The sequence below is a fragment of the Nicrophorus vespilloides genome, unplaced genomic scaffold (assembly GCF_001412225.1).
Source record: "Nicrophorus vespilloides isolate i.1.1-1 unplaced genomic scaffold, Nicve_v1.0, whole genome shotgun sequence".
Classification (NCBI taxonomy): Eukaryota; Metazoa; Arthropoda; class Insecta; order Coleoptera; family Silphidae; genus Nicrophorus; species Nicrophorus vespilloides.
Genome location: NW_017096774.1, coordinates 379405 through 392445, shown reverse-complemented (window position 1 = coordinate 392445; position 13041 = coordinate 379405). Strand labels below are relative to the sequence as shown.

Here is a 13041-nt window from a genome sequence, read left to right as displayed (position 1 = left end):
AATATCGTTGTTTTTTCTTTCTATGTTTGTACAATAAAATCTATTTATTCGGAAGCGCATGCAAGTATATACTGATCCTAACGAAATTCTGGAAAGTCTGCTGTAGGTCTTTCTGAACAGCTGCTGTGATATTTTTCAACCTCCCGTCATTAGCTCCAGCTATCAATTGAGCTTTCCTTACACTCGGACACCTAACATTGACTATCGTTTTAATAACACCTAAATAAATAATAACAATTTAAGTTTCAATTAGTTCAATCAAATTTAATATTCACCGTTAACATCTACTTCGAACAGCTCCATTTCAGGCACCAAAACGTAAGGTAATTCTTCATTGAGGAAGTCCATGAATTTAGCTTTCACCGTATTTAATATGATCGTTTCTGGTGGTTGATCAGACCAAACTTCCGCATCGTAAAGCCATTTTCCGGGCTTCGCCTGTTCCAATAAATAATTTCTTACATCCTCCAAACCATCACCTACAAATTAAAACATTATTTTTAAATCAATATTTTAGGAATTTGAAGATTTCACCTGTTAAAGCTGATACCATAAATATGTCCTGAAAGTTCGGCCATCCTCGACTATCTTCGTTCATTTCGAAATCACCTTTATCAGGAATTTCCTCTCCTCTAATTTTATTCTCAGTCAGAAGCCTTGTTATATCTAACAATTTCCTTTTTGATTTTAACATATCTATCTACAAATATTATTAACTTTAAGTAAAGTCTGGCAGTTGTGAAATATATGAAATACACACTTTGTTTAAAACTAGGAAACTAGGTTTTTTTACATGCTTTTCCAGCAATTTGATAACTTTCAAATCTAACCTATCCTTTGTATACTGATTGCTCACATCATGAATTACTCCGACAATATCAGCATTCTGTAAAGATGCATTTGGATCCTTCACAAATGATCTTTCTAATTTGTATCTGAAATATACATGTCGCTGAATGTTTATATAACAACTAACTTTAAATATTACTTATTATATTCTTTAATATTAACCAATCCTGGTGTATCTAAAAAGACTACCTGGGTATCGCCTTCAGTAAAAATAGCAGTGGCTCGTTTCCTTGTAGTATGCACCTTTGATGATGTTGGACATACCTATAATCAGAATCGATTAGATATTAGAAATCATTGTGTGATTTGCTTACTTTTCTATCCATTAAATGATTAATAACAGTACTCTTTCCAACATTTGGTACACCAACTATAGCTACTTTCAGTAGCTTCTGCTCCAATTCTTCAATATTATTAATTACAACACTGGAACTACATAATTTAATATCTTTGAAAACACTTTGCTTTTGCTTAAATAGGTACGAAATCCTTTTGAAAAACATTATTGTTTAAAATAAGTGATCATAACCTTTGAAGTTTTCAAATTTTCTTATTTACAGTTGGTAGAATAGAGTTTGGTGGTACTACCATTTTCTTTGTTGGAAACCATGATTCAACGTATTTAACCTTTCAAGAGCAAAACGCGCCAAAAATCTGCAGGAATGTTATTATTATCAGTTTTGTTTATATTTAACCCATTTTGTTGATGTTATTCCATTTTAGTGATAACTTTAAAATTTAACTCGTTTTGTATGATGATAACGCAAGATGTAAGTGAAATTCATACAAATTCAGTAGAGATTGAATTAAAGTTGAAGGAAAAGTGCATAAACAGTGATGTGGAGGTTATTCCTATTTTTGTTGAAGATCTAAGTAGTGACAGAGTGACCAAAGCAAAGGATCATAAATATTTGGAAGTGGACATAGTTGAAAAGGAAAATAAGAAGCATAGAAAGTTGAAGACAAAATTGAAAAGGAAACGAAGGAGTCCTGACCCAGCAGTGATAAATATTTCTGAATTGATGTCATCCAGTCTGAGGATTATATCCCCAGATAAATCAGGAATTCCAACAATGTTGAGTGATTTGGATGATGTTGCTAGCAATGAAGGCTTAGGACTGATTGTTGAAAAGGAACTCAATAAATCATTTGATTGTGATTTAAATAAATTAAATAGTTCAATTGAAGAAGAAATAGGTAATACTTTGAACCTGAGGAAAACTCGTAAGAAAAGAAGCAAATTATCTTTGAAAGACAGCCCTCAAAGTATAAAAGATGAGGATAGCTCGCAAAGAAATTTAAATAGTTTTCTACAAATCAATTTACAAAAAGAAAGGTACATTTAAATATTATCTCTGTAATGAAAATTTTATTGATATTTTATTTTCAGGACTGATTCTAATGTAACTATTAATACGAACAGCAGTTCAAGTGATGGAAAGAGTAAAAAAAGTAACCAAAAGTATGTATTAGATGTTTATAACTAATTTAGAAATAATATTAATAGTATTTTGTTTTTAGAGAGAAGGAAAACAAAGAAACTAAAAGAATTTCTTTGCGAAAATCTGTTGAAAACGACGTTTCTTCAGAGATAGATAATTCTCTAGAAAAATCGTGCGAAGAGATTTTGGAAGATTTATCGGCATTTGCTGATAATGAAAATTCCTCAAAAGACAAATCAAGTGAAGATTCACTTAAACAACCGTCTCCGAAAGAAAATGTTTTCAATTTTATGATGCATCAACGTAATAAAAGCATAGGTATGAATTACGATGGAAAACCGATTGAGGAATCACCGAACAATGAAAATTCGGAAATCAATTTGGATTGTAAAAAGAACGCTCTTGCTAAACGTAAAGGGAAATTCGAAGAGTGGAATAATAAAAAGGGTTTGAAGCGTAAGCAAATTGAAGAGGAGAGAGAGGAATATTGTCATGCAGTCCTGGATCATAGATCCAAGAAGTTGAAGAAAATGCTATCGATAACACCAAAGAAGAACGGTGTAAAACGAAAACGCGTTCGTAGGTTGTTATCCTCGGAATCAAATTCAGATGCAAGTAGTGATATTATATCACCTCCAAACAGCAAAAAGCCCAAAGATTGTTTAACATTAATTGAAGATACTCTTGATGTGGAAGTATTTAAAAAGCATACGCACACAGATTCACGTACCAATAAAGTACAGAAAGGATTGTTAAGTTTCTTTGGGGTTTTGGATACGAAAAAGGCTCAAAGTGAAAATACTGTAGTAATGTGCGATGAACCGAAAAACGACAGTCAACAAAGTTCAATAAAAGTGAAGATGTTTTCACCTAAAGTATCTCGTAAGCGAAATGTTCTGAATATAGACGAAAGTAGTACTGATCAAATAAGTAATGAAAATACAAATAAGTTGGAAGAGAAACGGGAGAGAATGCCAAGAAAAGCAAAGCTTGCAACCAAAGTTGCAGTAATTGAAGAAAGCAATGACGAAAACAGCAATTGCTCGATTTATTCGGAATCTGAATCTAACCATTCAGTGAAGGCAAGAAAACCTAGAAAAACTAAAAAGGACATTTTTAGTGTGGAAAAGATGAAAGCTGTAATTAAATTGAAAATGGAGAATAACTTGCATATCGATTTGACGGAAAGTCCTCCAGAAAGACGTTCAAGTGGAAGAGTTAAAGTCACAAAGAATTACAATGAAGATGAAGATAACTCATCTACAGAGCAAAAGAAAAATATGAAAGTTGCCCCGATTTTCAACGTTAAACCAAAGGTGGATCCGAAAGTGTTGGAAGCCAGAATGAACTTTTTGCGCAGCGGAATCCCAGAGAAAATTAAAAAGCAAATTGAAAAACCCCCAGAGATCGAATTTGATATATTTCCAAAGATTAGTCACGTACTGCAAAACGATTCATCGGATCTTTGGGACACAATACAAGTTACCATGAAATTTCAAGAAACCAAAAGTGACCTCGATCTGAACTTTGACAATTTTAAATTTAAATCGATTACGAATAGTAAAAACGCAAAACAGAAGATTATCAATTTAAATGCTCCAAATCGAAATAACGCTTTCAAAAAAAGCGTGCAGGAAATAAAAGAAGCAAATCCAGAATATCCGGTCAATAAGTTCTTCAGAATATTACACGAGAAAAGCGGATATAATGTTGCCAAAGAAGTAGTTAATGCTGTCGTCTCTCCTCCAAAAGTTAGGAAAAGAGGTAGGCCGAAAAAGAAAGTTGTAGAAGAGAAGCCGGTTGAAACGAAAACGAGTATAACGTTAGCGTACGATGATCGGATGTGGACTGAAAAGTACAAAGCAAAATGTAGCGATGATATTATTGGAAATCAGAAAAGTTTGAAGGCTTTAAAAAGTTGGTTGGATAATTGGATACAGTTTACTGAGGAAGTTGGTAAAACCAAGAAAACTTATCGAAGGGATAGTTCAGATTTTGAAACAACTGATAACGAAAGTAGGGATGGTGGAATGCCGGGAAATGGGATGATCTTGCGAGGACCAACCTCCAGCGGGAAAACGTCGTCGTTATATGCGATCTGCAATGAGTTAAATATAAATGTCATAGAGTTGAATGCTTCCAGTAAAAGAACGGGGAAACGGCTGTTGCAAGAGTTGCAGGAAGCCACGCAATCGCATCAAGTAAGGAAGAAAGACAATAATCCTCTATCATCGTTTTTAAATAAGAAGAAAGTGAGCGCCGCGGATAAAGTAGAATCATCTAGGAAAATGTGTATATTATTGGTAGAGGATGTAGATATAGTTTTTGATCAGGATGAGGGATTCGTGAACGCTCTCTCTCAGCTCTTCTCAACGAGCAAGAGGCCAATTGTGTTAACGATGAGCGATGTAGATTGTTCGCACTTGCACAAGTTCACCTCGCAGTACCCTGTACTTAAATTTAATCCACTATCAGCTAGGAGTTTGGGAGTTTGGCTGCAGATTCTTTGTTTGGTCGAGGGATTAAAAGTGGATCTGGGCTCGCTGAGTGAATTGTTGGAGTGGAACAAGGGTGATATAAGGAGAACTTTGATGCAGTTGCAGTTCTGGGGCCAAACTGGTGGCGATTGCAGCAATTCTCGCAGCAACGCCGTATCCTACATTAGGAACTGCAATGAACTGGAGAAGCTGAACAAGTCTGATGACTATTTAGACGATGACACGAATGAGGTATCATTCCTGCAGGATGATGAAGCAGCTACGGTGAATACGGAGCGGGTCCATAAGAATTGCATCGGCACGTTTCTGGTTCACGAAATCGACGAATTCTCGTTACCTTATCCAATTGACCTGGGCAACGTTTGGTGGAACTTGCCCACCATTTTACATTTCAATCCCATAAATCACAACATTGAAGCAAGCGATAAGCCTGAAGTCAAAGAAGATTTAGAGAAGTTGGAGAGTATAGCCAATGTTTTTGATGCAATGTCTGTGGCTGACGCTGTATTACGGACAGACCATGACGATTACGATTTAGAACCGTGCGTGAAACGTTGGAATTCACCATTGAAGACCAGTCTCAACTTCAAGGACAACATGGATAGTTATAGGGGTAGTTTTAAGACCGATTTGACGCACCATTTGGTGGAGGGTTATTGTAAGCTGCACAAGAGTGATGAGGCTGAAGCTGGGATTTCGATGGCTGCACCTTCGTTGGAAGAATTGAGGTATGTTAAGTTCTAGCTACGAATTAATTTCGTTTGGAAACAATTTAAGAAATTTATTAATATTGCTTGGTTTTAGGTGGCGGCAAAGGAGACACGACTGCGAAAACGTTTTCCTCGAGGCTACCCCTTTATCAAATTGGACAGACCGCGCCGCATTCTCGACAGACTATTTCCCTGTTCTACGGCAAATATCCAGGTCGGAGATAGTCAGGTCAGACAATAGTAATAAACGCGGCAATCGATTCTACAATTACTTGCGTACCTTGAATATTAATCCAAGTAATTCGAACATTAAAACTGCCTGTGATATGTTCCAATAGATTTTTGTTTCGGCATCGATATACAATAGGTTTTGATTTCCCATTGTATATTATTTAGTCTGCATGCGCAGACCCTCAATTTGTAAATATTCAACTTTAAATCGAATTAATTAACTAACATTTATTGATTATATATGTACAAAAAAATAACAGCAAAGTAAAGAAATTTTAATTTTCAATTTAAAAATAATACAAATTTATCGATTATGTTTTTATCATATTTTTAGTTAAGAATAAAAGTATTCCCTTGCACTATTTACTTTTTATCATTTTATCCTATTTCTGACTTTTTTTTTGGTAATATAACTTGTTAGGATCTCAGAATCAAAATATACAAAAGTAATATATATATTATACAGCAGTAAATATGTGATATATTTTTGGTGTTTATATACAAAAGATTTCGCAAATGTACTTTAATATTAGTATAAATTATATATTATACATTTAAAACCTGATTGCAATGTAACAAATTGGATATTTATAACAACAATTATACAAATTTAAAGATTGTATTTTTAATTATTAATAAAACCATTTCTTTATATTATACACATTATTTCGTATCTCTTTTTTTTTTTACAATTATCCCTTGATTTATTACAAATAACTAATAAGTCATACAACAGTTATTAACTTAATTTAGTTTAATTTTCATGATTGGACCAATTCAACATTTCAGCTAATGACAGAACTTCTGCTTATTATTTTGTGTCTGCTTTAGATAGATTGATGTAATAACAATCATTGGAACTAATTAACTTAATATACTCTTGACCATAGATTAATTCAAAATTAAAAACTATTATGAATAAAGTAATTATTTGATCAAATGTTTACAGATTTCGGCAATTTGTAATAGACTAGACTGTTTTTGTTGAAGCAATGAACTAAATGATATCTTAATGAAGGATTTGTTTGTTTGGGTTAAAGTCCTTGTGAATATGCCGTGGTTGTTCATAAACACGAAACGCAGGCTGTTCTGAATTTAAATAGTTCTGAGCCTATTATTAATCCATTTTCTTGTTAAGTACTATATCCGGCGTCAAATAAGGGGAACTTCCCGTTGAATAATGCAAAGGGCTGCAATAATTCAGGTCGGGCACAGAGAGAGAGAGAACGAGTTTGTATATGTGTGCGTACGTTAATGTGTGTGCACCCCGGTAAACTATGGCTCTATTATTTACGAGTATTGCTGACCAACCAAGCCGCCTATATACATATCATGGAGTAATTAGCTGCTTTTAATTATGCCCTCTTTGGTAGACAGCTCTGGGCCTCCTGAAATTGGCGAAGAGGGAAAATCAAAATTGATATGCAATAGAATGGCGGCACTACGCGCGAAATTGATTTAGGCTTTCCCCATTTTAATGGACAACAAAGCGTTTACTTTTTTTTTATATGTATATATATATAATACAAACATATTTACTTTTGAATTTCAAGCAGCCTCATTCCACCCTGGGGATCGTTTACATGAAATCCATTAGGGGTGTGGGAGAGGCTGCAGCTTCTTGTCTCGGTGTAATTTTACAGGAATAAAATTGAGCGAAGAATTTGGTAAAGAAGCTGTTGCGGCGTTTAAAATACTTCCGTGCTTTTGCCGAGTGTAATCCGGGTACCATCTCATCCCCCTAACATTACTAGGCTAAATTAATTACGCAACACACATTATCGTATTAGGGATTGTAGGAGGGTGGATGAGGGTTTTCTCATCTTGCACGTTAGCGTTGGATAAGTCGGTGGACCGGAAACGAAATTCATGAAAGGAGAGAGAAGAAAGGAAGGTAAGGCAGTAGTAGCATTTGTGTCTTCTGCTGCGGTAGACACCTGATCCCAGGTGGACCGTGGTTTGCATTTTAATGGGCTGCGAAGCCGATCGCGAACTTCCCTTTAATTATTTATCAACGCCTCGGATACGAGACCGGTACAGCGCGATTTATTTAGAGCTCAAGTCCTTCTTTCCACCCTCCTCCCAAAGCTATACTATATATACATATATACTTGTGCACACAAATTCCCTGCTTTGTTTCCTTCATTTTAAAGTTTCCGCATCGTTTAACAAAGGTTTACTGTTGAAAAGCAACCTATTAAACCGCAGAATCAGACCATAAAATAACGGTTTCCTTTATTTTTCCTTCGGTTTATTATAAGCTCGCAGTTAATGTTCTGATTGACGATTATTTGCGTTTGCAGTATTATCGAGTACATTTATTGTTATTTAATTTAACATTTAACATTAATCATTGAACTATAAGTGGACATTTAATATTTCGCTAGTTTACTTGCAGGTTTCTGTTAATTAAAGTTCATTGTTACAAGAATTGTATTAATATACTATACTTACTACGCTTATAATAAAATTGAATGGGTGTAAATTAGGATTAGATTGCCAAATTAAATGATTTGTATCATTAGGGCAGATTATCATAATTTGTTATACATAAATTACAAATAAAACAATTATTTATGTTTATTTCCGAAACTGTGACTAAAAACAAACAGGGTTAATATATTATTTTTATTACTTTGTTGTTTTTGTGTTTTTAAACTTGTTTTAAGAATTGGAATGAAATAGTATTTAAAATATTTGTATTTATAAAAATATCACAACTATAACTAAGTAGAGACAAACACTGACGATGACACGAAATGAAAATTTCCCATTTATATATACAATTTTTTTTGTGTCGTTGTTATGCAGCCGTATGTATACGAGAAATTGTATATTTTAAAATGTAACAGTGTCGAGTCGGACGGAGACATGCTGTATTAGGATGTGTGTGACTTAAATTGCCGCCCGGCGAAGAAATTCTTTGCCGCAAATACTTTACATGCAAATATGTTCATATTTTAGTATGTGGATAATAAAACTCTAAACTTTACGGCCTCGCACACTAGGAAACAATGAATATTTAATAAATTTTTCTACCTGTGCTTTCTGCGTTTTGCTTCGTGTATATATATATTTTTTTCAACCCTCGTTTTTTCCAAGCCACAGCGAAACTCGTTTAAACTTTTACATTTTCATTTTGTGTCATTTGTTATTTCCAAGGGCGATATAAACAGGGAAGACGTGTTTATTAGTGATTTCAATCTTTTATTGCTGAGTATAAAAGGATATGATGCAATACATTATTTATAGAGAGCAATTGAAATGAGAATTAATGGCATTTCAAGCATTGGAAAAGCTTAGTTTTATGTGGTAAATAAAGTGATCTTTATTAAATTCATAAATAAAACAAATACTTATACAAAGGGAAGAATCTTTGCAGCTCTAGTTTTAAGTATTTTATGTATACAATTTATTAACTAGTGTTAACATACCAAATTTATACATAAATATTTGTCCTCCTTAATATTTTTTGTTTTTATAATTATTGTCAATTTTGTCGCAAATTATTCTAAATTTATCGGGCTAAATTTTATTAACTAGTTTTGAAATACCAAATTTATACAAAGACAAATTTTAGCCCTATATACTTTTACCAAAAAAATAATAAAACTACCTGTATAGTCAATGTTTAGTAGTATTTAGAATACATATTTTGTCGTTATTTCAAATATTTGTCCTGCTTTATATTTCTTGTTTTTATAATTATTGACAATTTTGTCATGAATTATTCTAAACTCTATATATTTGTGATTCAATTCGTAGGTATATTGTCATTCTGAAAGTAAGTGTAAACAATAATAAATCAAACAACCGAAGATAAATTATTGAGGTAATAAGTTTCCATCTATGAAAAATCTTCTCTATAAGAAGACTCAAATGAGATCTAAAAGAGGTTAGAAAACCTTACATAACTTTACCTTACTTTGGAAGTCATTTTATAGTTGTATCTGTAATAGGTAATAAGCATGTGTTGAAAAAAAATGAACTTTTGTTATGAAATAATTAATGATGATTTGAATAAATGTAATTTTCTGAATAAATTTCTGTCTATGAAAGATCTTGTCTACAAGAAGACTCAAATGAGGTCTAAAAGAGATTAGAAAAGCTTAGATAACTTTAGCTTACTTTGGATGTCATTTTATAGTTGTATCTGTAATAGGTAATAAGCATGTGTTGAAAAAAATGAACTTTTGTTATGAAATAATTAATGATGATTTGAATAAATGTAATTTTCTGAATAAATTTCTGTCTATGAAAAATCTTGTCTACAAGAAGACTCAAATGAGGTCTATAAGAGGTTAGAATAGCTTAGATAACATTAGCTTACTTTGGTTGTCATTTTATAGTTGTATCTGTAATAGGTAATAAGCATGTGTTGAAAAAAAAAAGAACTTTTGTTATGATATAATTAATGATGATTTGAATAAATGTAATTTTCTGAAAAATTTCTGTCTATGAAAGGTTTGTTTACAAGAAGACTCAAATGAGGTCTAAAAGAGGTTAGAAAAGCTTAGATAACTTTAGCTTACTTTAGATGTCATTTTATAGTTGTATTTGTTATGTTTTTTTATGAAATAATTAATGATGATTTGAATAAATCTAAGGACATTCTCTGTTTATGAAAGATCTTGTTTACAAGAAGACTCAAATGAGGTTTAGAAAATCTTAGATCTTTAGCTTATTTTGGAGTAATTTTATAGTTGTATCTGTAATAGCTAATAAGGTTATTTACATAATAAATTTAACGTCTATGAAAGATCTTAATAACAAGAAGGCCTTAGATAACTTTACCTTATTTGGTAGTCATTTAAAAGTCGTATCTGTAATAGATAATAAGTGTGTGTTGAAAAATTCAACTGTTGTTATGAAATAATTAATGATGATTTGAATAAATGTAACTTTCTTAGATGAATGTAATGCAACAATGAAAACATGAATGAAGTACACCAAAGTTCACACAAGGTAAGCAACAAGACTTACACGACGTTGCTATTAGTAATACAATGAAGGGTTATTTAAATAATACATGGAGTATTAGGGTATGTGTCAGGTGGGTCCGCGCTCGACACAATAAAACACAGAATTCACTTCGCTGTAAGTTGTTTGCGTAATGACTTTAGTAGTTTATGCTCTTGGGAAAATATCGCGCTGCATGCAAATACAGCCGCGGATTATATGTATACTGTGTAAACGCGAAAACTGGTTTGAGGGAGAAACGTGGGGGCGCAGGGGATGAAAACCGGAGGTCCTTTCCCTACAACCGCCCCGCTGCAATTCCGCTAAATGTTTTCCATTCGGAAATTATTTACGATTTGCTAAGCTAGTGCAAATGATGGGGGGGGTTGGAGAAGGTGACGTCGGGGGTGCCCTTTTGGACGGAATCCTGTCACAGATTATATAATCCGTACCACGGTCCTCCCCCCTCCTTCACTCAAGCGCAATAACGTTTGCACAGTTAACACTCGGCATAAGTTCCAAGTAATTTATTTTTAAACACTTTTACGCCAGATTTCCGCCGTCTCTCGTCGCGGATTCAAGTGTTTGCTTATTCTGCGAAGACAGCCGCACATATATAAACACACAAAACAAGTCTCTGATAAACTTAAAGAAAATATTGCTAGCAAACATCAACTTGACATTTGGTTCGTCAGTTTGAAGTTCGTATTAGCACATGTTAATGTCTACCAAGAGCAAATACCTATTCATATTTTAAATGAGGAAGATCTTCAGCTTAATTGGATATTTCAGGAATTTCAGTTTTACAATTAAAGTTTTACTGCATAGATGTTTTAAGGAATATCAATCTTTGTCTTCATTTCAATGAAATTGAATTGAATCAAACTATCAAGTAAATTATTACATAATTATTACTTAGTTAATTGTGAAATTATAACTATTCAAATTCAAGCTTTAGCAATGATTTTGTTGAATACTGAGCGACGTGAACGGCTTTTGTAGAAATATTATCCAATGTTATGACAGGATTTTAAACTAATTCAGAAGTCTTAGAATCTACGCAATTATGATCCTTTATCATTCATAAATGATGATTTTATAAACTTCTAGCGTACCCTTATCAAACTCATAACCGAATGAATATTACGCACAAATCTTGTATTCTGTAAACGGACAAACGTTTTAAAATTAAATATACATATAGCCTTAATCAACACGATTTAAGATAATGTTAGTGGATAAGGATTTAGTAAATTATTCAATACAACTTAATAACAGTTGGGTTTAGTTCATGAATAACTTATGACAACCTTAATGTTGCTCTTCAAGAACTGACTTTTTTTTTCATGTTGATGATATATTAGATCCAAAAGATGCATATGAAAGGTGGATATTTGGGGAATCCAACGTGTATTCAATAATTGATGTGATTTCATCCGTTTGGCTGTAATTCGTGTTCAAAAATGAAGTAATGAAATATTATTTCAGTGATTTTCTCAGAAACTGTAATGGATAGAAAGGATCTAAAAGATGCATATGAAAGACACATACTTGGAGAATGAAACGTGTATTCAAATATTGATGTGCTTTTCATCTATTTGGCTGTAATTCGCGCTAAAATATGAAGTAATAAAAAAATTAACACTCGATAAATGTTGGATATTTTATTGTAGAAGACTGTGAACATCGATTTCCGATAAAAATAGTAAATTGTTTAATGCTGTTTCTTCAAAACTGAAAGTAATTTCAATAATACAAACGTAATTTTTAAAAAATATCGACTTTCGAATGTATAGGAAAAGTTACAATACGTTTGAAACCGGTACAATAAATTACTAAATCCCGCTTATTTTATTTGACTTCTTTTCTACTTTCATCCTCTTCTTTTTTTCTTCTTCTCCTGAGATGAGCATAATCCCTAGCCGGATTATCCCGTGCGTCCAATTTGTATATTCGTTCTTTATTGCTCGTAAATCTATCCGGGGGTCCAATATATGAACGATTTAGTTCGGTACGTCCGTCTATTTATATTTAACAATTGCAGAAACCTGTATTAATATTCATGAGATTTTGTATATTGTTATATCAACCGGTAATATAGATGCTTTATTTGTTTTTAATCAATCAAAATCAATATAAAATTGGTTTACTTTTGTTTTGTATATGCAATTTGTTGTTAACGCAGTTTTATTAACTCATGCAAATAACATTGTATATATTTATTGAGTTGATCAAATACATACAAAAAAATATAGAATTTTTGAAATCCATTCATTTTTATTTTTTAATATTTATTTTGTGTTGATAATTAATAATATTTTGATTAAACTTTACGTAACTTCTTAGTATTTC

At 32.6% G+C, this 13041-nt stretch overlaps 2 protein-coding genes across 2 annotated transcripts; one reads left to right on the top strand and one right to left on the bottom strand.

Annotated features, from left to right (window-relative positions):
* Window positions 1–2: 2 nt before the first annotated feature.
* Window positions 3–1380, bottom strand: LOC108558134 (GTPase Era, mitochondrial). The gene is made up of 6 exons (XM_017914953.1): window positions 1164–1380; window positions 989–1113; window positions 761–935; window positions 535–700; window positions 276–479; window positions 3–219 (listed from the first exon to the last, which is right to left on the bottom strand). Exons 1-6 carry the CDS (start codon window positions 1350–1352, stop codon window positions 41–43), a joined length of 1038 nt encoding a protein of 345 aa, XP_017770442.1. The 5' UTR covers window positions 1353–1380; the 3' UTR covers window positions 3–40.
* A 112-nt stretch (window positions 1381–1492) lies between these two features.
* Window positions 1493–5946, top strand: LOC108558143 (ATPase family AAA domain-containing protein 5). Its single transcript, XM_017914962.1, has 4 exons — window positions 1493–2185; window positions 2240–2311; window positions 2371–5517; window positions 5594–5946. The coding sequence occupies exons 1-4, from the start codon at window positions 1602–1604 to the stop codon at window positions 5835–5837; spliced, it is 4047 nt and encodes a 1348-aa protein (XP_017770451.1). The 5' UTR covers window positions 1493–1601; the 3' UTR covers window positions 5838–5946.
* The last annotated feature ends 7095 nt before the right edge of the window (window positions 5947–13041 follow it).

Excerpts from the sequence above, each read along its gene's own strand:
- LOC108558143 (XM_017914962.1), top strand. The coding sequence starts at position 1,602 with ATGATGATAACGCAAGATGTAAGTGAAATTCATACAAATTCAGTAGAG. Across the intron at positions 2,312-2,370 it reads AGTAAAAAAAGTAACCAAAA|AGAGAAGGAAAACAAAGAAA; the intron begins GTATGTATTAGA and ends TTTTGTTTTTAG. Across the intron at positions 5,518-5,593 it reads CCTTCGTTGGAAGAATTGAG|GTGGCGGCAAAGGAGACACG; the intron begins GTATGTTAAGTT and ends GCTTGGTTTTAG.
- LOC108558134 (XM_017914953.1), bottom strand. The coding sequence starts at position 1,352 with ATGTTTTTCAAAAGGATTTCGTACCTATTTAAGCAAAAGCAAAGTGTT. Across the intron at positions 1,114-1,163 it reads ATCATTTAATGGATAGAAAA|GTATGTCCAACATCATCAAA; the intron begins GTAAGCAAATCA and ends TTCTGATTATAG. Across the intron at positions 936-988 it reads AATATTAAAGAATATAATAA|ATACAAATTAGAAAGATCAT; the intron begins GTAATATTTAAA and ends TGTATATTTCAG.